The sequence below is a fragment of the Lissotriton helveticus genome, chromosome 5_1, assembly GCF_964261635.1.
Source record: "Lissotriton helveticus chromosome 5_1, aLisHel1.1, whole genome shotgun sequence".
Classification (NCBI taxonomy): domain Eukaryota; kingdom Metazoa; phylum Chordata; class Amphibia; order Caudata; family Salamandridae; genus Lissotriton; species Lissotriton helveticus.
Window position 1 is genome coordinate 1018981282 of NC_136065.1, and position 27768 is coordinate 1019009049.

The window sequence follows — 27768 nt, forward strand, 5'->3', positions numbered from 1 at the left end:
GCCAAATGTGTATTGGCTATCCGTAAAAACATTCACTCTCTTTCCTTTTGACAACACACACGCTCTAGTCAATGCTATCAACTCCACTGCCTGCGCTGAATTCTGTGCAATACGTGCTTTTTCAACAATCGTGTGCAAAGTTGTGACAGCATATGCTGCAGTCGTCTCTCCTTTCGGAAGCTTAAAGCACGAACCATCTACCTATAGGGTACCATCAGGATTCGAAAGAGGAGTATCTTTCAGATCAACTCTACCCTTCGTTTCCTCCTGTGTCCGAAGAAAACAGTCATGCTGTTCCTGAGCATCTGTCTCTACAAAAATTGGCAGCAATGTAGCTGGATTCAATGTGTTGCACCGCTTGATGTGCAGATGGCTAGCCAAAAGCGTCAACTCATAACCTGACAAACGTGCACTGGTAAGATGTTGAGTCTTTGTTCTATTCAATAGGGTATCCACTGCATGTGGAACCATCACAATCAATGTATTATCCAATACCAAACCAGCAGACTGTCGGATAGAAACAGCCGCTGCCACTGTAGCTCTTAGACAACTAGGCAATGCCCTAGCTACAGGATCTAAAGTGGCTGAAAAATACGCACATGGGCGCTGCTTGTCTTCAAATTGTTGCGTCAACACTGACAACGCACAACCTTCTCTCTCGTGTACATAATGTGTAAAAGGTTTACTACAGTCGGGGGTACCCAACACCGGAGCAGAACACAATGCATCACGCAATTCAGAAAAACTCTTCTGACATTCGTCAGACCAAGGAAGAGTGTGTGGTGTGTCCTTAAGAGTAAGTGCCAACAAAGGCTTCGCTAGCAAAGAAAAATTCGGAATCCACTGTCTACAATACGAGGTGATACCTAAGAAGGCACGCACCTCTCTCTGTGTGCATGGCACAGTCATTTGGGCAATCGCTTGAATACGCTCTGGGGTCAATCGTCTTCCCTCCTTCGACAAGAGATGACCTAAGTAGGTCACTTCTTGTCGGCAATACTGCAACTTCGAAGGTGACACTTTATGATGAAGGTCAGACAGGTGTCGCAACAAAGAAAGAGTAACTTCTTTACAAATCTCTTCATCATCAGCAGCAACCAACAGATCATCAACATACTGGATAAGAGTAGCACCAGAAGGCAATGCAAAAGTATCAAGCTGAGTTTTCAAAGCCTGGCTATCAATGGAGGGACTCTCACAATAACCTTGAGGAGCACGTTTAAACCGGAAACTGCGCCCTCCTAAAGAGAAGCCAAAAATATCCCTACTTTCCTCAGCAATCGGAATACTGAAGAAAGTGTTCTTCAGATCTCTTCAGATCAATAACAGAAAACCAAGCAGCTGAGGCAGGGATCATAGTCAATAAAGCAGTAATGTCTGGGACAACAGGAAACTGTGGCACAACAATCTTATTGACCTCTCGAAGGTCGATCACAAACTGATACACAGGTGGCTGAGAAGAGTCAGTACGCTTAAGAACAGGCAGAACAGGACTATTACACACATTACCTTTCGTTTCTTCAACCACACCTTTCTCAACCAAATCATAGATAATCGATAAAAGAGCTCTTTCGCCATCACTGGAAATTTTGTACTGAGGAATGCGAGGTTATTTAGCATTCGACTTAAGGGTAACAACGTAGGGTGGAATCTGCAAGAGACTAAAATCATTAGGACCTGTAGCCCAAAGTGTATCAGGGAGAGGAGAGAACGCAGGTCCAGTGGAAGGCGATCCTTAGACAGATACATCGGGGAAATCACTTTCTTACCCACCGTAAGATGTACTCCCGAAGGAGAACAATGTAATGTCGCATGCGTTCCTTTCAACAAGTCCAAACCCAACAAATTCTCGCCACAGCCAGTCGTTAGAATAAGGGGAGCCTCCAATTCACAAGGACCAATAGAAAGGGGCAAAGGACAAGAAACCGGGGTGCAAACTGGGGCGCCAGAAAATCCTACCGAAACATTAGTCAAGCCAGACAAGGGTGCTCCAGGGAGTTTAGAGTGCATGATAGAACTCTTTGCTGCACCAGTATCCAAAAGAAAAGGTTCTGCCACACCTGATGTAATCACTTCAACATAAGGTCCACTCTGGTCTACTGGAACTGACACTACTCCCTCCCTTTGTCCATGGCTGTCCTAACAATCATTAAAACCAGCACTCTAACTTCCAACATAATAATCATCAGTGTAGTACTGAGTGGGCTGGACGGTCGGAAAATTCTGTTGGTCAAAATAATTTATAGAATTCTGAGGGGAAAAGGAACGTTCATTCTGGGGAAACGTACCACGTCCCCTACCCCTAGGTATTTGTTGGAAACCACCACGACCTCTCAGACCAGACATACCATTCGCACGCTGTAGAAAGATCGGGCAACTATTCTTGAAGTGACCTTCCTCTTAACAATAAGCACACTGATTAGGGCCTAGCGGGAGTCGCGAAGCAAAAGACTCAGGCTTCTGCAACAGTTTCTGAAACTGTGGGGGTTGCTGAAACTGACGCTGATTAGGGCAAGGCGGATAAGCCTGCTGCAGAAGAACTTTCGTTTTTAATTCTCTAGTCTTCTTCTCTACTTTATCATTCTCATCTTTATCTCTATTCTCATAGTATTGTGCAGTAGCCAATATCTGGGCCAAAGAAGAAACAGCCCATGAACTCTCAGAGTCCTTTAACTTATTAGAAAGTTCAGGAAGTAAATTAAAAGCAAACTTATCTACAAACAACCTCTGATCACCTTCTGTACTCATATCCTGACCACTATGGTCAATGAATGTTTCCTCAAACCTAGTGAAGAACATATCTATGTCAGCTAAATTCATAACACACGCATCAACTGTCTGAGACAATTCCTTGTAATAACCAGCAGGATTTTTATGGGGGTCAGGCAAGGTCAGCTTAAGAGCCAGGACCTCAGCTCTCTTCCAAGGGACATGCACCCACACTCGCTGAAAATGAGCCGGTGCAGCCGCAATACCATGAGCGGCATCAGCCACAACTGCCTCTCTCCATACAGGGGGAACCTCTCTCATAGGATACTGCTTCACTTTTCTCCTAACAGAAGGGTCAGGTTCAAACAATGACTGAGGTGGAAGTCTAGACCTAAAAGTGGTAGTGTCTCTACCGCTTCCTCAACATCGGAACCCACTATCGTTCCTTTAGCAAATTCAGACTGAACATTAATCAATTCCAGTGGAATTGAACCCAACTCATTATCTTCCCACTCCTGATGAAGGAAGGTACACATAACATCAAAAACATACCTTTGTTTTGGTGCCTCCCACTGTAGGAAGATATCCATAACCACTTGTGGACCGTACTTGGAGGCATTCGAAACCCATCTACGAGCAAGGAGATCTAACAATGCCCGCTCTTCGGGACCAGGAAGCTGACTACGTCTCTGCTTATGTTCAGAAACAGGGGTCATATTCAGTGACCCAAAGAAAGGAGACAAAAGACTAGTGACAGCCTCAGTCATTCGTTGCCGAGCAGAAGAGGAAGAAGTTGACATGAGGACAGGAGACAAAGTGTTTTGAGGCAAGAGAGACGTAGGGACAGAAATAAGAGAAGTCGAAGATAAAGGAGTGTAAGGCAAAGGAGTTTGAAGCAAGGCTGGTGGCAAAGCTGGCGGCCCTGGAGGGGGCTGCGCCGCAGAAGGAAGAACCACCTATGACGCAACAGGTGGCGGAACAACAACAGGGGGTTGAACGACAACAAGGGGTGCAACAACAGGAGGTAACGGAGGTGCAGTAGCACCCTGCACATAAGGGGGTGGTAATCTCAGTAAATGTGACATCAAAGGATCCTTTTCAGGGTCTTCAGTCACATTTGAAAGGGGAGGTGGCAAAGCCGGGTAACATTTGTCAATAGCCATACAATGTTGTCTATCTAACACTTCAATCGCACAATCTTCTTCATCTTCCTTAAACTGCCAAGCAGCTTGCATTACGGACATATTCCTTTCCTTCCTATCTCTCTCAGCTTGCTTAATTTCTTGCTATTTGGCTTCCTTACGCCAAAGTCGGAAAGAGTCAAACATCGCCGTCCGGGCTTTCTTCTTAAATAGCGCAACTTCTAGGTTATCTAAAACATCTGATTCAAAACTACCATGTTGGGGCCATCGTAAAACACCATCTTTCCTTGTATAACGGACCCATACTTCATTAAAGGTAATGGGACCCGCCGACACGAAACCTAAAAGCCGCAAATTGCATGCCATATTATTATTATATGCTAAACGTCAGGTGGCTATGAAATGGGGGTGCAGAACTCTGCCTAAATTTACGGACTGGCTGTTGGATGCCACTTACGGTCATACGCAGCTCGGCACGTATTGGGAACTAATGCCGCCCGCCTCCCGGCCGCGAGATATCTGGGAGCCATTCCTGCAGTGGATGCGAGATAGGGGGTCCCTGGATCACGGATCGGATGGGCCTGGGCAGTAGACCACAGGAAGTTTAGGTGAGGTGCGTCTTCCTGGCGCTGCTTGACAATGGGCACCGCCTCAGGCGCTGTCTATGACACTACTCATTGGTAATGGGATTGGATGGGGGTTGAGCCCGCTCTGGACGCACCCCGATGTTGTATGATATATGCCTTTGCGGTTATATATGTTTCTATGTTTGCAATGTGTCTACCCTTCGCCGACCTGACCCAACAGGAATTGTTGTCTTCGTGACTGACTTGCATTACTGCTTCCTCATCTAGGAAGGAACAGATATGTTTCTCATAAGTGCTGACTGTCGCCTTGTTGGATGTTAAGTTTACCAAAAACGGTATCCTTTCGAAATGTAATGCAGTTGCTCATATTGTGATTCTCTCATTGTCAGTATGTATGGTATACTGTTAACACTGCTGTGTATTACCCATGCAAATTTTAATAAACAAAATTAAAAAAAAAAAGGTAATGGGACCCACACCATGCTTTGAATAGAGCTCATAGGTTGGAGTTCCAACCGGAGGTATCGGACACGAGTCCTCCAATCGGTAATCCTTATTACAACTACAACAAAACCATTTCCTAATTTTGCCAAAACCAGGCATCTTTAGCTCACTAGTCTTGCTTCAAACTTCAAGGGGTTATCAAAAATTATACACTAATAAATATACAAACCCTTCGGCTTTGACTATTGCAATGGCCGAATCAATACCAAGAAACAAAACAAAGTCGTGGGAGCGACCCACTTATACTTAACCAAAATGTCTGTCACGCCACCAGAAGACCGTCTAACGTCTCGCCTTACAAATCATCACAAGAGGGCCCAAGAGAGGGCGACAGTCAGGGCAGCAGTCCTTCGCAGCCGTCGGAAACCGGAAGCCTCGCAGAAAAAAACCTTCGGTCCACATCGACATGCAGGGGTCAATGAAGTGGCGGCCGTCCTCCAGAATTTCCTCACGGGGCTCCTCACAATCTTCGGGCTTGGACCAGTACCGCTGAAGTCGCCCCACGTTGGGCGCCAGTTGAAGAACCGGGGTTTAACCCAGCGGAGTCAGGGGCACGCCTAAGATCTTCGGGTTCACCTGTCTTGGTATTCAAAGACACGGAATACTTCTGGATGGCGTCAGAGACCAAGTTTATTAGCTAAAGCTAGTAACAGTGATCCTAGAAATACATCTTGGTGTAAATTCTCAGGAGACTGCTCATTTTGCTGAGGCGAGACGTCTCCTTTTATACCCAATATTCACATTATAAATGTACACCCACTGCACAAAATTCTAACCAATAAGATACATTTTCAAACAAACTATCACATAGCAAAAACTCAATTTACAGTATCCCAACCCAAAAGTTAATTATTAGGAATGTCCCGAATTCAATCTCCACAAGCCGGACAAACCTATAATTGAAAGCATAACCCATGTAATGAAGAAACCTAAAAAAGGAAACAGTAACAGATGTTGAACATGATAAAGCATGTGCAAGGAAACTAAAAAGTTAACGATGTCCTGAACATTAATTGGCAATCTCAGACAAAGATCGATCAGGGAAATTGGCTTTGCGAGGTCAGTTTCAGGTGAAGAGGTCAGTTTCTTACAGTTCATTTCAGAGTCAAAAAGAAACCTAGTTAATGTATACATGAACTAAGAAGGCCAGGCCACTTCTTCGCCAGGTTACCTTTACAGGCCTACGTGAGGGCAACACAAAATGGTGGCACAGAACAAAATGGAGTCAGACTCGAGAATTACAGAACCTCAGAGTGGAGCACCCAACTGAAGGACCCAGAAGGAAAAGCACAAAGACTTCCTTGAGGGTAAAGTTTCATTCAAGAGCATTTTCTGGGGCTCAGGCAATGTACTTACCTTCCTGCAATTACCATTATGGTCATTATATTGGTCAACACCTAACAGTGCTCCTAAAAAGCAACTGTGTGGGGCTTTGGGCTCAGTTTGTTTTTCCCCCATTGAGCAATCCTAATTTTGCACCACAGGTGAAAAAGAATGGGGGAATTTTGTTTGTTTGGAAATTCACCTGGTTATTTAGTCCAGCCCTAGTAAAAAGAGCAGCCTGCTGGCCTGCTTGGGGTCAGAGAAGATTTGAGAAGCCTTGCTGTAATAGGCAGCTGTTTCTGTTTCCCTGACTCCTTTGCATCCTCAAGTAAGAGTAGATTTCAACATTGGCAGCTGCTCAAGTCTGTACCCAGCTGACTTTTCAATTGATTTCCAGTTGTGTGGCACACGACCTGTTGCATACGTAAATTTAGAATCCTGCTTTTTAGTTCTCTATATTTTCTGTTCAAGGTGGGTTGCAAAGTAAGCATGTGTGGGGATTACCCATTTTTGAGAGCTAGTATTTCGGAATGGCAATTGTGATATTCTGCTGCCAGGAGCATAGCTTCCATTGGTGCTGCAGGTGCAGTGACACTAGGGCCCAGAGGTCTGAGAGTCCTATAATGTTGGGGGTTTGTTGAGTTGGCTCATGATTTAGTTCCGCTTGTTGTATCACTTTTTTGATCATTGCTGTGAAGCATTCAACCATTCTATTTGCTTGTGGCAAGAGAGGTGGGGAAGAGGAGGGCCGTGGCAGAGGTCTGTTGTCCACTTTCAACGTCTCTGGAATCCCCATGCTATGAATATCTCATCCAGGGTCAGTATGGTTGCTTGAGCACTAATCAATGATCGACTTTTTGCTGCTGGGAAGTGTAAGCATTCGTCCATGATTGCGAGTATGTACTTGCTGGACTTCAGTGGGCAGAAGAAGTCAGCTGCCAATTCTGCCATACTCATTTGGGAAGTGGTGACACTTGTAGTGGGAGTGTGTGATTCTTTCCACTGACTATTTGACATGGGGTACAAGGTTTCAAGGTGTCTTTCACGAGAGCATCTATGCCCGGGAACCATACTCTGTCTCTTAGTGCTCGCTTGGTGGCTACCACTCCATGATGCCCCTGGTGGACCAGGTCTATCACTTGTTTATGTAGGGTGGCTGGGAATACATGGCATTTGTCCCTGAGCACAGGCCTCACACTGTGATGGAGAGCTCATCTTTTACATGCTGGAATGTGTTCAAACTGTGTTTGTCAGCTTCAGGAGGAGTGTCCTCGAGGTGTTGCCACCTGTCTGTTCGAAAAGCTTTTTCACTTTGGGCAGCGTGGGATCCTTGCATGTGTGTTCTCTTATGATCTTGATGGGTACAGATGGGGGAGATGGCTTGGTCGATGACAAAGTGTTCATATTCTTCAGCTGCGGATCTCCTGGACCTCTGGGTCTGTAGTGGGTGTCAGGACATGAAGTCCACTGGATGTTTGCCCTTTTCAGATTTATAGATTATGGTGTAATTTTATCCTGCTGATGGTTCCCCCATCTCCTAATGTGTGGGGTAATTTTTGCCTTAGGGTTCCCAAATATTGTTTGGAGTGCTAGATAGTCTGTGAATATGGTGAAGTGCTTCCTGTACTTGAAGACATGATAGTGTTTGTGGGCCCGTACGACGGCTACTCTCTTTTTTTCCGGTTGGAAGTATGCCCTTTCCGTATCTGTGAGGCTTTGGCTGGCATAGGCCACCGGGTGCCTGCGTTCAGTCCCTTTCTTGTGTTGAGCTAATATGGCTCCTAGACCCACTGGACTGCCATCTACTTTAAGTTCTGTGCATAGTTTGGGGTCAATATATTACATAATGGTGGCTTTGCTGACTTCCCGTTTGATGGCTTGGAAAGCATGTTCAAATTCAAGTGTCCATTCAAATGACCATTCTTGTTTTGTGATCTCTCTTAGTGGGCTGCTGATGGTGGAGTAGTGTTGGATGTATCCGGAGCAGTAGCTTGCCATCCCTAAGAAGGATTGCATGTCACTGATGTCTTTGGGTGCTGGGTGTCATTGAAGGCTTTAACTTTTTCAGGTTTTTGTGGAACGCAGCTAGTCTGAAATTAAGTTTAGATTAGCCGTAGGGCTTGACAGGTCTCACCAAATCCTTATAATTGCTAAATTTTATAATTCATGTAGCAGTTAGAGGGTCCATATCCTTACTTGCACTACTGCCATGGTACACTGCCTGCGCCACTGCCTCCTGTTTTACCAGTTTATAATTTCACCTCTTGACCTGTCCGTGCAGTACACGGTACACTGGCGCTCCGGACACAACGGTCCCTGCTGTCTGCACACTAACCCCTTCCCCGACTCCCCACGCCTCACTGTTTGTCCACTGCACAGATATGTCACTGTTACTGAATTCTATTCCTCTCACAGGGTCCATACTTAAACGGCTACCTGACCGGAAGAAACAACTTCAGAGATGTAGATCTCAATCGTAACTTCCCTGATCTGAACAACCTTATGTACTATTATGAAAATCATGATGGGCCTAATCACCACATGCCACTGCCAGACAACTGGAGGGAGCAGGTAAAAAATCATACGTTCCCTACTATCTGTCAAGAGGGTGTGGGGGGAATCACATACAGTTGAAAGATTATGCTTAAAATGTCTGATTTTCTATTGTGTTTACTTTGTGTTCATTTTCCTGTCACCTCTATATCTATATCTCACTTTCTCCTTATTTTTTGATCAGGAAATGCTTTTGGTGACTGAGGTCTTTTCTGGAAGATGACTTCACTGGTCATTTACACTGCAGCTTAAGGGAGTAGCTTCCAAACTGCTCACACATACCCTGCACATTTCATTAGTGACCACCTACTTGAAAATGGTTTTATCTAAGTCATACTGCATGGTAATATATGGGGGTGTGCAGATATGATAATGTATGCCGAAACATGTATGCAGGAAAACATAACAGTTCCGTGTCACCATAATGCATCCGGATATTGAACAACAAGAATATTGCTTCCTCTAAATCGTGTACTACTGTATTGTCAATTTAAGTATGTGGTTGCCATTTTTACCTGAGCTAACCTTGTGACATAAGGTCGAAATGGTGATGACGCTGGGATTCTCAGATAGGATTTTCACCTTACCAATCCCTAGAATACCTGGTCGACTGGATCTCTTTAGTCTGCAAAGAAGTGTGAAGGAAGTTCTCTAATTTCATACTTAAGACAATTTACCAACAAGCAAATACATCCCAATCCAAAGGACCACTGACTATTAAATACATTTTAAAGATTTATTACAAAGCCAAAAACAACTGAACATACAAGCACCTCAGCAAGAGGTTCAAGAAATAAATTGGCACTAATACAAACATAATCCTACGCAGGAGCCTCAGACGACTCAAAATAAAGAGCAAAGTCAATTCAAGAAGCATTAGGCAAGCAATAACAGTTCCCACTGGAAGTCTCAACTGCATCTGCTCCAAAGGGAAAGAAAGATATTAGTCTGTCCCTACACTAACTCTAAGGTGACATCCCTACTTAACATACCTTCCATGCAAGAAGAAAAAGGTGTTAGCTGTGAAGGCTCCCTAAGAAGCACATTCACTCTTTCCAGGTAAGTAGCCTAAGCTACCGAGCTCGTTCTAAGATGCTCCTTAATTTCTCCTGCCTAGTTCCCACTGAGACCCATGTCTAACTGCATATCCAATTGGACTGCCTTAGACAGGACCCAGCCTGACTCCAACTCTCTCTAACCCTAACTCCAATTGCGACTAAGACTGACTCTGCGACTAACTCTCCTCCCTCGGGGCACTTTCCCTAATACAAAATCCCAAAACAGTAGACACGCCTCCGTCACACCCACTCTGGCAGGTGTCTGCTTCTGGAGTTTTCCACCACGATTCCATCCTTTTCCAAAAACCATTGCTGTGTCCTTGGGTCCCAGGCACCTTCTCCGCCAAATGTTGCAGTTTGCATACCAGTAGACTCCTTTCGTTCTCACTCCTACCGATCTAACTCCTAAACAATGGATCATTCTACCTAACGAACTCCACTTCCTTGCACCTGCAAAAGAAATGCAAGAGAAACAATCCTGTACACGCTCTAAGTTACAATTCAAAATTCAACTGCGAACAGGAGCCTTTTCCCAAGGAAACATTCAACCCTCCATGATGGCTAAGCTGTGAAATGCAATTAGGCCTCTGCTGGTGTTTTCATGTCTCAGGCCTTTCCGCCTTTAAATGCATTTCCAATTCAACAACACAAGCATTACATTAAACCTATTCTAAAGCTTTACATTTGAAATCATCCTTAAAGCATTATTTCATTGCATTTCTGAACATTACCCTTTCTCATGTTAGAACACCACTTTCTTCTTTTGTGACAAACTACACGTGCAACTTTAATCTGGCACGTTCAAGCCTAATACAACATTTTACACATGAAGCAATAATTTCTAGTAACTTAAGGCATCATTCTCTCAATCAAAGCACTACATTAGTCTTCAAATGATATGAGCACAATTCTACACTTAGCAATACACTCAATTAGTTCTACATTTCTAAAAAGCACATGTTAATACAGTCCCCTAAATATGCAGATGCTGACTACGGGTGATTATGATGCACCCCTACAATTTTCCAAAATAACATGGCGCTCTATCAATGGTGAAAGCAATATATCTGTATGCAGATAGTTCCACAATGATTCAGTGGTAGACTCCATACAGAACATCGTGTGTGTTAGATTGGCAGGTTATATATCTAGGTACATACATCCATTGATTGGCCAGGTGTGGCCCGTGCAGGTAAGAGTGGTGAGGCGGGGTGGGGGTGACTCGAAAGACGACGGGGGAAAATGATTGTTTATTTAATTTTCCCTTGTTATCATATGTCGTGTTCCCCACTCCCACCCCGCCCCACCACCCAATCGCTCTTACCTGCACGGGCCTCTTCTTTAATTGGCTATACATGTTTCTGAGGCATTCTGCATGCTATAACATGTGCACACTTTGTTCACATCATAAACCATATTGCAGTGCGTACATATGCATACAGGGCACACATCATGCTGGAATGTGAGTATGCAGGTCATTCTTGGTGCTTAAATGACTATGCATCTATCTGCAACATTGCATACCATTAAATGTATGATATTTGTTTTCTGTCCCTTGAAAACAATCGAACAACTCACATACTTTACCAAAAAACAAGAACTAAAAACACAACAAAATTAAGTAAGTTACTGTACTGATGTGTTTTGCTATTTCTCAGTTGTATCATATGGTCGCTGTGTGATTCACACATTTAGTCATTTTTGTAAAATGTTGTATTAATCTGAGGTATTAACATTTCTACTGTATCTTGAACCCCAAGCAATACAGATCAGATTCTGCAAGAAAAGGGATCAAAACATTATTTGGCATCATGTAGGGCAATAAATAAGCATTGTTTCGTGCTCACCTTTGTTTTCTTGATAGTAACCTTCTCTGAGTAATCGTACTCAGCAAACTGCCTCCTTCGCAGGTTGAAGCAGAAACTAAAGCGGTAATTGAATGGATTGCAAAGTACAATTTTGTTCTGTCAGCAAACTTGCACGGAGGAGCAGTGGTGGCAAATTACCCATATGACAGATCTAGAGAGCTGCGGATAAGAGGGAACCGCAAAACTTCATTGACCCCAACACCCGATGACAACCTCTTCAAAAAGGTAAGTGGACTGAGAGGTTAATTTTAAAGTACTTTAACTATTCTGGCCTATGTAATCTCTGAGGTGGGCTCAGATGTTACCCGCCCAAATAGCTGCTCGGAAAGAACGATGACCTGGCGATAATGTTTATGGCCTGATCTATGAAGCAATAAGTTGCAGATAGTGGTTGCAAATTGTGCACTGAATATTTGCGACCTGTTAGACCTGGCAGCCGTAGAGTGGTCTTCATCCAAGCTTTTTGCCTTTATCCCTCATATTTTGGCTGATCTCGTTTTTGTTGGGGATAGGACTCTGCTTTAAATGTGGTAGAATTGTCACACACCCAATTGGCATATTTAATGTACTTGTAAGTCCCTAGTAAAGTGGTACTGCATGTACCCAGGGCGGGTAAATTAAATGCCACCAGTGAGCCTGCAGCACTTATTGTTCCACCCACTTAGGTAGCCCTTCTTAAACATGTCTCAGGCCTGTCATTGCAGCCATTTAAAAAAAGAAACCTTTTGCCAGGCCCAAACCATCCTTTTTAATACATATAAGTCACCCTTAGGGTATGCCCTGAACAGCTGAAGAACTGTAATCTTCATTCTCAGGGCTCTCACTAATACAAAGAACTTGGCACAGAAGCTGAAATATGAAAAGACATGTTTATTAAACTTAATTAAGTGAGACTACGTCACACAGAAGGCTTTAGCAACTAAGTGAGGCAGTCTAAAGAGTACAAAACACCGAGGCCTTTTATATGCTTAGGGTTACAAACTCAGCATAAAAGAAAGGGGCAGTCCTAGCTTCTGCAAGCATGCAAAATACCTAATATGGACATACAAGATCTGCAAAATATTAGCCAATAGGAAAATATTCAAAAAAGCATCATATAACCAGAACTTCCCCCTTACGTCGTGTTTCTGCCCAACCCACAAGTAAATTAATTACAGCACCTATAGGTCAATCAGTAATGGCAGGACATGTCTGTATGCAGTTAGGCCAGCTCGTGTCTGAGATTGATTTCAAAGCAAGGACAGAGGGGGGTTTTCTACACGTTGCAGTCAAAAGGGCAGAGCCACTTCATGAATAGAGCAGCCTGTGTAAAGGCAACGCAAAGTGAGACAAATGTAAGATGGAGTCAAAATTAAAGAACCTCACAGCCCAGAGAGCAGGGTGCAGTGTATTTAAAAAGTTGGACATATACTTTTAAGTTTTTCATGTCCTCGTAGTTAGAAACTCCTAGATTTCTTTTTCACTACTGTAAGGTCTTGTATTGGACTTGCTGCTGGCAACAAACCCAAGCAATGTCAATCAAGTACAAATAAATAAGGACACTCAGTAAGGAGACACACACAGGTAGCCGCCACAATTCAGATTTAATAAAAGACTAGCACAAGCACATCTCAGCAATGATGATTATACATTAGCACAACAGTGGCATGTATATTTATAATGTAATGCTAGGACAATACTAGTGCAAGTAGGAAGCAGGTCAAAGTCACTCACAATTCAGTAAATCAAAAGCATAAAATTAATTCTGTAGCACAGAAGGATATAGCTCTTCAACTAACAATTACAGGTACAGTACAATGCTAGCGCAGTGATGGTGAAACACGCAGTCTTGAATCAATTGAAAGGCACTTTATTAAGGGTTCAATACAAAACATCTGATAAGTCTATATAGTACAGTAGAACCAGGCCCTTCCCCTCTTTGGAACTTAACTTTTCACAACACCGAGAAGCCTACTCCAATCTCTCTCACACCCTCCCTGGGAATGGCGTAACTGGGGGCAGCAGCTTTGATCAAAGGCAGCTCTGCACAGCTCTGCCTGAAAGCTTCCCTGAGGAATCTGCAACCCTACTTTTATAAAAATAAAAGCTTACACAACATCATCTTCCTTTCCCGTACCTGTTGCTTTTGTGGGGTTATCAGTGTTTTATCGCTCACCCCAGGTCCTTCTGACTCATACCAGCTGCATCTTGCACCTTCCCTTCCCTAGTACCAATTAATCATCCTTCCAGGGCCTCCAGCTACTCCCAGGTGCATCTGAAGTCAATTCAACCTCAATGGTAGGTCTCTCAGAATCCACACGCCTCTGCCTGGTACCATAAAGACATAGCCTTGGCAGATAGTTGGGTCTATTGAAAATGGCAAAAACAAGCATCACAATATTCTCTGCTATCTCAGCATGGTACATAGGGTTTCTGCATGCATTTTTACTCAACAATACTGCCTAAGCTAATTAACCCTTTCATATCACAATGTCTTCCATACGCTCTTCCCTATATACTACAGGCCTATTCTGCCATAGGATAACATTAGAATTGCCTTATTGCATTTTATAAGTATAATTTCCAAATGGGAAGAGATAACGAGTTACGTTTAATAAGTGGTAACTTTCAATTGGGGGCACGTAGATAGGTTGAGTTTGGTGTCTAAAGATTTGTAATAAAACACCCTTTTTACAGATAAAGCCAGGTTTTTAGGTACAATTCTGAAAATGTCCCGTTTAGAAAATTTGTATTTTCTTGTCCTAACCTTTTGGTGTCTGCAGCCTTTTCCTGGGTCACATTACTAGGAGTAGCTGGCAGCTGGTCTTTGTGTATTTCTCCCAGACAGTGAGACAAAGAGAAGCTAGGTGTTGGCTGGATGAGAGACTCTGACACTTAACGAGAGAAAGGAGCTGTCACCTATCACACTTGCACATCACAAAGGCACTGCCTGAACACACTCACAAAGGATTTGGCATTAAACATTTGTTCCCCATACAAGCTGGGGCCAGTGTAGGAAGGAAGAGGATGCCAGACACCTCAGCAGGTTGGAAGCTTCTTGAAACGTCTCTTACTTCAAAGTGGGCACCCAGTATAAATATTGGACCTCAGACCTCAACAATTCATTACACCGCTGAACCTGTGGAAGTTTCAGAAAAGAACTGCTGTGCTGCTTTGCAAGAAACACTGCCACTATGCTGCCTTACTGTGCTACCCTGCTGCCCTCCTGCCTGAGTGAGAAGGAATGGAACTGCATCTTTAACCCGGGACCACTAAAGTGACTCCAGGAGCTAGTTGGCTGGTCTCCTGATCAGTAGCTTCAGAACAGGGACAGAACAGACTTCCTCCATCATGAACACAGCACTTGGACAGCTGCCTTCCCAAGTGGTGCCACCCCTGTCCTGGACCCTTGAAAGTAGGCTCTGCCAGCCACAATTTTCTGCCAGCAGAACCGACGCATTGCGACATATTGCATCCCTGAAACTACATATCGGAGCCAATGTACGACGTATCGCCTCACCAAACTTTGCAATGTACCACTGTGGGACTTTGCATTGCCACCCACAGCCTCCCATGAACCGCTGCTGCATAACATATCCTCGATGCAGGCCTTCGTATTGCAAGCCCCTCGTCGATGGCATTCTTTTCTACGATGCCCGACTCCGCATCGCAAGCCCCACATCTTCTTTGGAACTAGCTGGTGTGTGACACATCTTCGATGCAGGACTTTGCATTGAAAGTTCCTTGTCAACGGCATAGTTTGTGATGATGCAAGATGTTGCATTGCAGCATCGCAGCTCCTAGGAATCACTGCTGCATAACGCATCCTTGACATGGGACTCCACATCATTCCGCAACCAGGATTCAAGGTATTTTGTTAAGCGAGTCTAACTGGGTACATGTAGCCAACCTGCACTCCACCGCAGTCTTCTAGAACTTTTGAATTTGTCCCAGTCCTACACGGCCAGATCACCACACTTGGCACTTAGGTGCTATTTCCACTTAAAATATTAAACTTAATATCAGTTCTACTGATTTTGTTGTTGTTGTTTTAGTCTCAAATTATTTATTATATTTCTCTCTATTTTCCTAAATCATTGTGGGATCATTCTTGTGTTGTGTTTCATGTTGTTACTGTTTAATGTGCTGCATAAATACATTACACGTTGCCTCTAATTTAAGCCTGACTGCTCTGTGCCAAGCTACCAGAGAGTTGTGCACAGGTTAATTGGGGGTTTGCTTATGACCTCACCCTAGCAGAGAATTGCAGTTGCTGCTTGAGTAGGGGTTCACTTCCCTCAACTAGTAACTCAATTTCTTACATAACCTATCTGTGATTTTGCGATGCAACCTATGTACTAATAGGCCACATCCCAAAAGTCAAATGAAAATAAGTAACAGTTAAAATATTTATTTGCCTAATAATAAGGGGATGCAAGAGTTTCCTAACTGCATGCACCCAGTTCACATTTATTGCACAGCAGTCCCTCATTTATAAGTGGAAGGTACATGTCAAGAGAAATGCGTAACTATTTTGTCTTACCGTCAACAAGTGTCAACCTGTGTTCTAGGAGCTAATTCCCATGTTACCAGCTTAGTTTTCAATAATTATTTTTATGCTAGCTACAACATTAGAATGCCATTTGTTGAAAAGCTTAATATAGTAAGGGGGTTGTAAAGCTGAGTATAGGCAAAGAACACAAATTGTTCTCAATAAATCTCATATTGCAAGAGTGTCGTCTTCTCCTGGGTTGTTTTGCTTAGTTCCTCAAAAATAGCTTGAAACAACATTCCATATTTAGTTTCTGGGAAGTGTCACAGAAGGCTTCCCATATAGTGCTGCCACATATATAGGGTGATTGAACAATCTTTTCTGAAATCACTTCAAAATGGTGAAAGATGATTTTTGGGGAATATTGAAGAGAATTGTTCTGTTCTGTAATTATCTCAACCTCTCTTTTTAGCTGGCCAAAACCTATTCTTATGCCCATGGCTGGATGAGCAACGGCTGGAACTGTGATGACTTCTTTGCAGAGGGAATCACAAATGGAGCCTCTTGGTACTCTTTGTCGAAAGGTAAAATTCAGATAACATCTCAAGTCTCCTTCTGTCAGGAAAAGTTGCATATAAGAATATCTCCTATCCAAGCCCGGACTGGGATCCCAAAGCAGTCCTAGCAAATGTTTTCAGACCAGCCACCAATGGTGCATGGCGAGTGAGTGCAACAAGCAAGCCGGACCACAAAGTGTGTGGGGGGGGGCAGGGGGGATTTGGGGGGCTTCTACCTCCAAGAAGATTTTGGAAAAATGGTGCATTCTACAATACATTACTTATATTTTCAATTGTATTCACCTTTAAAGTATTGTAAATGATGACTTTACTGTGCACCAGGATACGATAATCTTTGTTGAGGCTCTACAATGACTATCACTCTCTAACAATGGCTTTCATCTCTCCAAAGTCCCTCTCTCCCTTGTATTTTTTTGTTTCATAGCATTTTGCATCACACACAAATACAGAGACAATGAATCATACATTTGGGGGAGAGGATGTAGCCTACTAGGTTGACTTCAAAGCTGGGAAACCGGGCTCGAGTCTCGGCAACAGCGCTCAACATCCTGTGATTCTGGGCAAATCACTTAATCTCCCCGTGCCCAACAAAAATGAATGTGTTCATCTGTAACGAAACTGGTGCTCATGTAAAGCGCTCTGATATCCGATAGCTTCGGGTCTAGTTCGCGCTATATAAAACTCTAACAGAACAACAGCAAAAAATTTGCAAATAAGTGTATAGAAAATGTTACATAAGGCAAACAAGACTACTAGGTGTAGGATTCACATGCCATCCATACTAGGAGTCACCATTTAAGAGTGATTGGTCTAAGAAACTCAAACTCAGGATTCAGAACATAACACAGTGGCTAAGGTTGACTTTAATAATAAGAATCTATTTCTACCCAAACAAACCTCTTTTTTTAGCAACATCAGGATAATGAAAGACTGGAGAAAAACATGTAGCATGTAGCTTGCATGCAGCTCTTTGATGGCAGTTCATAGATCACTGTGCTAGATTATGATTGTTACTTATGAACTGCACAGTAACAAAATAATCTCTGTGACAAAAGCAGTAACCACTGAGCTATGCACATAAAATACTGTTCTTTGATATACATGGTGCATGTTCTTTACAGCAGGCATATTAACCCTCTACACTACTTTAGATAAGTCAAAACTGCGACAAGCCAACACTCCCATCTCTCTCCAGCAGGTACATTGATCACCAGAATTAATTTGACATTTTTATTGTTCCCTGAAAACTGCTGAATATACAAGGAACTTTACAGTGCTTTTAAAACTGATGTACTGCTACAAAACAGGCCCCTGCCATTCCAGCCAAATGCCTGATGCCCAGTATGGCCAGTCCAGCCTTGCAACTAACAAATACCTAATTTGTTTAACAGGAGCCGCACCAGTGCTGCTGAATGATGGGTAGTCAAGTACCAGTGCTACTCAGACGGGATTCCACCCTTTGGCTCTTAAATGACACCACTCTACACCATCTCACTGTTGCTGGTTCTTTTTCATCCTTGATATCTACATTTATCCCTGTTCTCCTCTTTTTCTCAGCCTCCTTCTTTCTCCTTTTATCTGTCGTTCTCTCTCTTGCTCTCTGTCGAATTCTGATAATCAACCACAAGTCAGGATCCCCAGAAATAAGTGACAGTTTGCACCACTTGCAACCACCTGCAAAAGCACTATTATTATCCTACTAGGAAAAACTGTTCACTCACATGAAAGTATATAACTATTCTCAGAGAGTACAGATCAATTTCATAGAGGAAAAGGGAAAATTGATGATATATATGTAGGATCATTCACAATTATTTAAAGCCCCTCTACAAATGTGTCAGACCTCCGTGCATAGTTATAACCAGTTATCGCCTCAACCAGTTGAAGGGGGAAGAATTCAAAGAGTGGGATGAGACACTGTTCAGATTTTGATGTCAGTAAGAATGGAATGAAAATCCTTATGTTACGGATAACTTTGAAATACAAGACTGTGAGAAGATACTGTCTCGGTTGAACTGGTTCAGTCTTTCAGTCTACTCACAGCAAGATATTTCTAGTGTAAACAGTTAAGAAATTGCAGAGGCAAATTTGCATTCCATTTTAATTTCTGATCACTCCTTAATTGCAGCTATTGCTCAATTTCTAAATTACATCTTAATGCAGGATTGCTCATGGACAAATGATTCATGCCCTCTAGAGAGAAATCAGAGAAAAGATGCTCAATTTGGATCCTTGATATCCAGAAAGTCATTGCTTAGACTTCTTATAAGAATCACTTTCACATGAAGGATTTGTAAAAAGTAAGGGTGTTTTAGTATTAATGCTTGTAAGTCCCTCTGAGCAGAGATAAGCATATAAAGTAATGAAAAGCAGGTACTCTAATTGTCATTTTGGCCCTTGTCTACCAAGGTGCTCATGAGTTGGACAATGAGTTTATACCACTGCTTCTTACCATGACTGTTCCCGGAAGATGTGATGCACCCAACCTGAAACAAGAAGTGGTTGTTTCACTCCTGAAAAATCTATGTGTAGATCTCTCCGATCCAAATATTTCCAGCCTGCTCTCTTGCAATGCCTATATTGTCAGAAAATCACGAAATAGGTCAGAATCTTACACATTAAAGAGTTGGTGAAATTACCAGAGCTATAAAATATCTTCCAAGAATGGTTTTGCTTGGCTAGAGGCAGAAAGTTAGTTCTCAAGTCTGCTCTGCAGATCTTTGATAGGAAAAAATGGTGGGGGTGTTGTGTGCCTCGCCCACTGAAAAAAACTTTACTTGACCCTTCTTCTTCCAGTTTTTGCCCTTTTCTCTTTTCCTCTCCAACTCCAGGATCCAGGAGGGATATGACATTTAACCAATTCTGACTTCATTTCCGATCAAATACTCTACTGTTTCCATTCTAGTATGACCTTTAGATCATTTGCTTTCATAAAACTGCTTTGGTATTTATCTCTTTTATGTTTGGTACCTTAGTCTTGAAATTCTTTTCACGTTCAGGTTGGTACTACCCATGTCTCTATGATTTCTCCTTCCACTCTTTCCATTTCTTTGTGGAGGGTTCTCAACTCTATGCTTCTCCTTTATTCTAATATGCATATCAGGTTTTCCAACTTTACCTGTCCCTCAAAGATGTCATCCTACTCTCTTCTTCTTCAGGTTCAAGAAGAGCAGAACAGGAGGGTCTAAGTTCTCTGTCCTTGCTCCGCTATTCTGGAACTCTTTACCTCTCTCAATGAGATCGATGCCACCCTACCTGGAGTTTCGCAGTACCCTGAAAACTCTTCTGTTCTCACAGGCTTTTACTATCTAAATCACTTTTGCCACTGGACTCAGGTTTCCTCCCCCATAGCGCCATGAAACCGCCTGGTAAACGAGCGCTCAATAAATACCCTTAAATTCAAAATTCAAATTCAAATTCTCAATCCCTCTAAAACTTGTCTTGTTTTTCCTGCATCTTACTAGGCTTACCGCCCTTCCTTGATATCTTTTACTCTTCCCTCCATTGTCTTTATTCTATGGTCTATAACTTAGCCATTTTTTTTAATCCACCTCACTGTCTCTTCTATTTCACATATCTGACAAAGCCAATAATACATTATTCAGACAATGTGTCAATTTTGCACTGTTCCAGCACCTACGATTTATATACGAACTCATATTTTTTTACTTTGACTGCTGTTTTCCTGTGCTATTCGTGTCACTGCATGTTTTCTTTCACTGCTCCAGCCTGTATTCAATTTCCCCATGGCTTTACTTTTCTATCTCCCACCTCCTGCCGATATTTCTCCATTTCTAGAGCCTTTTTAAGTTGTCTTCCTTTTTCACACGTTTCTATTGCCTTTTCTTTGCATTCTCTTTAACTGTAGCCATTATTTATTTCCAGCCTGTTTTTGATCCTGTGTTATTATCTAACCCCTTCGCATCACCTGCATTGTACTGTCACTTTTAAGTTACTACCTCTCACCATCCATATGTGCATTCCCTCTTTTGAAATGTGTCTTTGCTTACCAACAGATGAATGCTGTTTTTCCAAATGCCATCTCTACACCCATCCTACTGTAACTTCATCCCTCATTAAGCACATCTTCCTCGAACCAATTCTCTATCATGACTTATTAAGAAGTTGCCTACCTACCATTTATAAATGAGTGTACCACAGGGTACTCGCATTTATAGAGCACTTTGGTAACTGTCCTTAATAAATTGAATGAAGACAAACGTGCCTAGGTCTTGCCTTGTTTCTGTTTGGGCATCGAATCATCAGCTGAAAGATTCTGTGTATAGATGATGGCAGTTAATACTAGATATATATAGCATTTATTTAGAAACTAATACGGATTAAACCCAGATTTCTTATTCACACCTGTAAGAAATTGAGTTATTGGTTGATGGGGGAGGAAGCGCCACTCAGAGAACAACCACAATCCTTGGCAGGGTGAACCACAAAAGTCACTAAATTAACCTGTGCTTAACCTTCTGGTAGCTTGGCACAAAACAAATTAGGCTTAACTTAGTGTGAATGTGTAAACAATTTATGCAACACACAAACAGTAAAAAAAGTGAAAACACAACACAAGAAAATCCCAAACCAATATAGAAAAATAGAGTAAACTTTTATAAATAACATAAGGCCAGACAACAAAAATCCATTCCATAGAACCTAATATATGCCATTTCAAAGTTTTAAGTAGATATAGTGGCTAAAAGCACAAAGTGCCAATCTTGGTCATCTAGTCCTGCTTGACAGGGGAAAGTCACAAGTTCAGGCTGACTGCGATGGAGTGGCGGCCGAATACAGGGAGCAAGTTAGCTACTCTGAAAAAGGGATCTTAGACAGAGAGTTTATTGTGCAGCAGAGGAGGCTGCAAGGAGCAGGCAGAACATTGCGGATGCTTGTCACCTTTGGGTGAAGCAGAGGCCAGGCAGCACAGGTTGTCATCTGTGTGGCACGAAGATCTGGTTGGTCGTCACTAACGGTCGTTGCAGTGGTACGGAGTGCTGTTCTTGCGTTGCTGGTCATCACTAGTGGTCACTGTAGAAGCAAGAGTTGGACTTACTGGAACTTCACATTGGCAGTCGTCGAAGGCAGCAGAGTCTCCACGCAAACAGGGCATTTCGCTGTTGCAGAGAACCCAAATCTTCAGGATTTAATCTTTCTTCTCAGGATCTCAACTGATACCAGCCAAGGGTTCAGAACCTGGGGAGGCCTCTCTTGGGGATCAGGAACTCACTTAAGCAGTAGCCAGCAGGGCTCAGGTAGGTATCATTACAGGTCCAGGTAGGTGCAGTGTAGCTGGTCAGGTGGGCAGTTGTAGGGAGGCGTCTGGAGCTTGTTATGTCCATGAAGCTTAGGCAGAAGATCAGCCTGAACAATCCGACTTTACTATTATTGAGGTTTTTATGTTACAATGTATTTGAGTGTACACAGCATATCTATCTCTATCTGCTCCCAATCCAAAGTTATCACTAATTAAATGTAATAAAGTAACCCAGTGTTAGTCAATGGGAGTTATAGGCCATACAAAAGTAAAAAATGACTTTAGGGGTTTTTAACTGCCAGTACATGTATAACTTCAGTACACATGTCCTACATTTTAAATATAATGCACTGTGTCCTATGAGCGATTAGGGTCTACCTTATGGGGTGACTTATGAGTCTTAAAGACGGGGGTCAAAAGGTTTTTTTTGCCCGGTCAAAATGGCAGTTTAGAACTGCGGTACAGGCTGCAGAGGCAGGCCTGAGGCATGTTGTAAAAGGCTACATTAGTGAGTGGCACAATGAGTGCTGATGCCAACTAATAGCATTTAATCTACATACCTTTGGTACAGGTAGTATCATACACTAGGCCTTTATAAGTAAGTTAAATGTACTAATCAAGTGTAGGCCAATTGAACAATGTTTCAGGGAGAGAGCACAAGCACGTTACCACTGATTAGCAGGGAAAAAGTGCACAAAGTCCTAATGCCAACAAAAACAAATTCAGCAAAACAGGAGTAGTGAAGGCAAAAGGTTTGGGGTGACCCTGCATAGAGGGCATGGTCCAACACTCATTCATGCACTTTTTACTGTAAGTGCCTGTGCGGGCCCATGTGTTCTACTTTGAGCTTTCTGAGCACCAGGCATAAGGAGGTGGAGGCCAGGTGAGAAGTCTCCACAAGGTGACAAAGGCTGAACTAATGGGTGAAGTTATCATCAGAGCTCAATTACTATAGCAAGAGTGTTATACATCTCTAGATACACATTGTAAAAAGTGCATGAATGTGTACCTCTTTTTCTATCTCCTTTCCACATCCATTCCCAGGGTATATGATCACACCATTTTTGAAAAATGCACCGGAGCCAAACACAATGACGAAATATTTAAAAGACATAGTGCACAGTCATGTTGAAGGGGAAGATGGTTATTGTAGATTCAGTCTGGCCAATTTCTGCTCACGCTTGGTTATGGTTACATGTTGCAAACAAGGCAGCAGGAAACTAATGAACATTGATACAAATTGAATCCATGGAGTACTAGAGCTATCTTGTTGCACTGTGCTCATGCTTTGTCAATGGTACCTGCAAAGATTGCTGAGTCATTAGGCCTCAATGGGCATGGGCCACCAAGTTGCTTTCTGGCATATTTAACCATGGTTCGACCTCAGATCTGTCCTTTGACATTGTTGGAGGATGTATATCGAAGGAGATGAACACGCCATATTTTTTAGTGGACAATTCCACCTTCATCACAGTTTCAGTATGACTTATTGGCCCCCTTGACACACTAACATGATAGCTTGCTCACTGCTGTACTGAAGCACCACCACATCATGTGAACAAACTGTACTCTCCACGTGGCCTGTCCACCGGGGAATCGCCCCCTTTTATTGGTCTTACAATGAAGAGTTTTCCCTAGGGATGTGTTTGTGCCCAGTGAAACAGGCAGTGTTGTAGACATGCAGCCAAGTTTAGATATTTGCAGTAGTGTGCCTTTGTCTGTCTGGTATTGATCTGGACGTAGTCTTATAGGTGACCATGGTTATCTAAATATTTGTTTGTACTATCAATATGATCATCTGTACGGATACTTTCGAGACACACACCTAGGTATCTGTCTAGGGTTCTCATTCCTTGTTCTCTCTCCAACTGTGCTGATCAAATGTTTTATATGTGTTTCTGTTTTGTTGTGTTATTGTTGGGGCATGTTGAGCCACTGTGGCCGTATTTTCCCATGTTCTTCTCTCATACTTTCAGTTTTTCATGCACCACAACATTTGTGCTGCGCTCAACGAGAGTCATCATGGCTTTCAAATCACAGCTTTCTTCAAATTTTGTTTAACTGTACCAGTGTCTAGTGTATGAAAGATACAGGGGAAGAACAAACAGGTCATGTTATTTTTCTTTCCTGGTTCAACCGCAAAATATATATGCCTCAATTTAGCTATCATATTAAAACAACGCTATTGTCCTATTTTTGTACTTGCATTTGTAGTTGATCACCTCCAGTGTATTTCCTGGCCTGATGTTTATGGGAATACTGTTCAGTAACATATTCCTATATCTTTACATTGCAATCACTTGGATTCTATTTTGTTTGTGGATTTTTGTGTATATTTAGCTTGAATGGTCTTTGAGTAACTGTTTGGTGAAGCACATCTTCATGGGTTACTTTTAGCTTTCACCTCTATTTCATGGTTTGCAATCTGTCAGGCCTTATGTAGCGAAAATAATTATTAACACATAATAAGAAGGCAGCTCTTATTCTGCTTAGCTAAAACACAGTCAATGTGTAACGTAACAGAAGAATATTTTCAGATTAGTTAAAGGAATCCTCTAAAATCCTGTAAATAATTACAGGACCCTGCTGACTCTGACATTAAATGAACTAACATGTCCAAGTAAAGAAGCGCTTTAATCAGTTTTGGTGGGTCCTAAAATAAACCCAAAGTACTTCACACCATCTAGACCCAGCCTCTGCCTCTACGCATAGTTGAATTGTCTCCAACGCTGCTTTGAGTCAGCAGACCCTCACTAAGCACAGTTATTAACCCCCATAATTTTTGGACTGATAGAAAATTCCATCTACCAATTAGCTACTCCTTAGACATTAACTCTGCTGAGTCCCTTGGTGGCTGGACCTGTGAGAGGAGATTCACGGTATCCAGCTTCTAGAGGTTTGTACTGTAACTCATGCAAGTTTACTTCACTAGTATGATAAAGCCCATCTAACGCCCTTTGAATAGAAAAATGTTTATAAGGACCAAGGAGGACAGAACCTATGTGAAAGGCTAACACCAGCCTGCTGGGAAAGCACTACACAGGCACCATGGAAGAGTGGGACAAGGATTATTGCCTGGACAAAAAGTCTCCCCAATCACTGAGGAAACGATGTGCCTTACTAAGAATGGTAACACTATTGATGCTATACGAACATCTAATTGATCACGAGGAGGGAAATCCTTGACTTTTTCCCACATTTGTCGATTGACTATGGATGCTGGGTTTAGGGCAATCTTTAATACAGAAGAGATAGTGCTCAACTCCTCTTCATTATCTGGAAAAGGCGACGTATTCATTCCTGATTGCCTAATTGCGTGAGCTAGTCGAAACAAAGAAAACTTTTTGATATATTTTCATCTGCTTGTCAAAAATATATATAGATGTGTATGCTTGTTTTAAGCTTTTTTGGGCTATGTCTTTGTTTTACCTTCTTGGTGAATGCCATATTGTAATATCATTTTGTGATGAAATGATGAGACAGTATTTTTGCGCAGTCTTATTCCAGCGAAGCCAAAGAAATACATTGTAATGCTCAATGTAAAAACTGACTGCTCGTGACACCAGTGTGACAATCAACAGTCCATTTGCTAACCATCTCTTTATATATAAACTTGAAAAAAGCTTCCTGACAGATTTTATATTTCCAAGAAACTGATATTGAAGTAGCAGATTACCAGTGTAGAATTTGGTCTTAGAGGGGACTTACAACCAAACTAAATCATTTGCAAAAGCTAACTTATCATCTTCTCCCAGTCAATGAGTAGATTGGGTATTGACAGCACAAAACATTTGTTGAATAATTCAATAGGGTGTATTTTATTTTTTACATTTTAAAATACAAACACTATCAATGAGACATGTTCTAAAACATCTTAAGAAGAGGAAGGAAATTTGAATGGAAATGGGTCTTGTATTCATCTTAATTATACAGGTGTAGACCAACGCTTGCTGACAGAATTATAGTTTCGTAACCTTGAAACACAGTCAATGCATGTTTCGCCATGTGAGGCTTGAAGCCCCAGGTACAAAACACAGGAGACAAATAAGTTACAAAATACAAGAGACAAGTATTTGCTTTACAATAAATTAGCAAAATATTTGTAATGCAATTCCTTACATTGCCAAACAGGTGAAGCACTTCATTGGTGGCTCACTACACACTGGTGAACACAGGTGTAAGTCTGTCTATATATTATGAACTGGAAGATGAACTAGGTAACCCATCTCCTACAATAGAGGGTTTTGTTGTTTTTTAGTGCCAAATTAAAAACTTGGGCCCATATGTTAAAAATACTTAATTTGCGACTCTGTAGAAATCGCTATTTGGGAATCGCAAATCGGAATGTACGTACATTGTAATTTCCTTATTGCAATTCCTACAGATTAACAATTGCTATTAGGAAATTGCAATTTAGGAAATCATTAAATTGTGATTTCCTAATAGGAGATCGCAATTTAGGAAATGGAGGCCCAAATGCTGCTGGGAGCAGGATGATGATGTCAAAGCCCAGGTGGAGTCTAATTACAGGGAGTGGCCACCAGCCCAGCCAGAGGCCTAATAGAACTTCTGGAAGCAGGGAGTGCCCCTACTTCAATGCCAGTAACACAAACATCCACAAAACCACAGCATGGCTTCTGAAGAGGGGAAGAACGCTGGGAGATGCATGAAGCGCAAGGTCCAGTTTTCTATGGCAGTAATTTAGCCAACTGGCTTTATCTCTTTTCTGCAACTGAAGCACATTGAGAACTTCGTCCTTATCTTCCTCAAATAGGATATGGTCTTTTGATTGTGTTTGAACTAAATAATGCTTCCCATTTGTTGGCAATCTATGACTTCCAGATGGGGTGGTGGTTCTTTGTCGATGCCTCTTGCACTTATTAAACAAAGGTGGAACTAAGTGCAGATTATGGCACTGAGCTACGGGTGCAGGAAAACTCAATACATTCAAATTCTCACAGAATTACTTTTTTTATAAAAAAAAAACTAGACTTCATAAAGCTACACCTTTAATCTCCCTCATGAAAGTTAGGAATTAATAGTGGAGATCAGGTTGTTCCACTATGCCATTATCGTTTGTTTTGCTAACTTGTGGCCCAATTCAATGCCAGCTAGCTGTTTTTCAGGACAGTCCCTAAATGGAGATTGAATGTGATAATATTATAGAGGTTCTACTTTATAAAATGAGGCTTAAATATACTTTGGGCAGAGCCACCAAATATGTCCCTACAGTGCTCAAGATGTTGTTATAGAAGCTAGAACCAAATATTAGGAAGCCAGCAAACTCAACATTTTTAAAACGATGGTTGGTTCTAATTTGGTAACTAAGCTGTTGTAAGTATAAAAAGGTTGTGAGAATAGAATATTTTCTTGCTACAGCTAAGCCACAATATCCATGTTCCCTTTATCTTCAATTTCCTTCAGGGATTCTCCAGCTTGTTTCTTTTTAAATAGAGGATGAGGCCCTCCTTATGGGTTTATTTTGACAATAGATGCACAGGGGATGCGTGCTACTCCTTTATTCTGTGCATATTTTATTCTGATATAAGACTAAAATAGCTTGAGCCATTCCTGGGACAGTTTAGTGAAAAAAGGGAAGAGTGATTAATATAAAAGGAACAATTGTGACTTGTGTCTACTATTGAGCAGCTAATTGGTAATGGAGGATCTGGAGATCAAAGAAATGGATAATGTAATAAAAGATTTACCAATATC

The 27768-nt window shown here is 42.1% G+C and overlaps 1 protein-coding gene across 2 annotated transcripts in view; it reads left to right on the forward strand.

Moving 5' to 3' along the window:
* CPN1 (carboxypeptidase N subunit 1) overlaps window positions 1-27768 on the forward strand; it is a 209187-nt gene that overhangs the window by 157644 nt on the left and 23775 nt on the right. For both annotated transcript variants that reach the window (XM_078643532.1, XM_078643533.1), the window contains exons 3-5: window positions 8681-8836; window positions 11787-11969; window positions 16688-16799. In XM_078643532.1, coding sequence (XP_078499658.1) covers window positions 8681-8836; window positions 11787-11969; window positions 16688-16799 — 451 coding nt within the window. The remainder of the gene's footprint in view (window positions 1-8680; window positions 8837-11786; window positions 11970-16687; window positions 16800-27768) is intronic.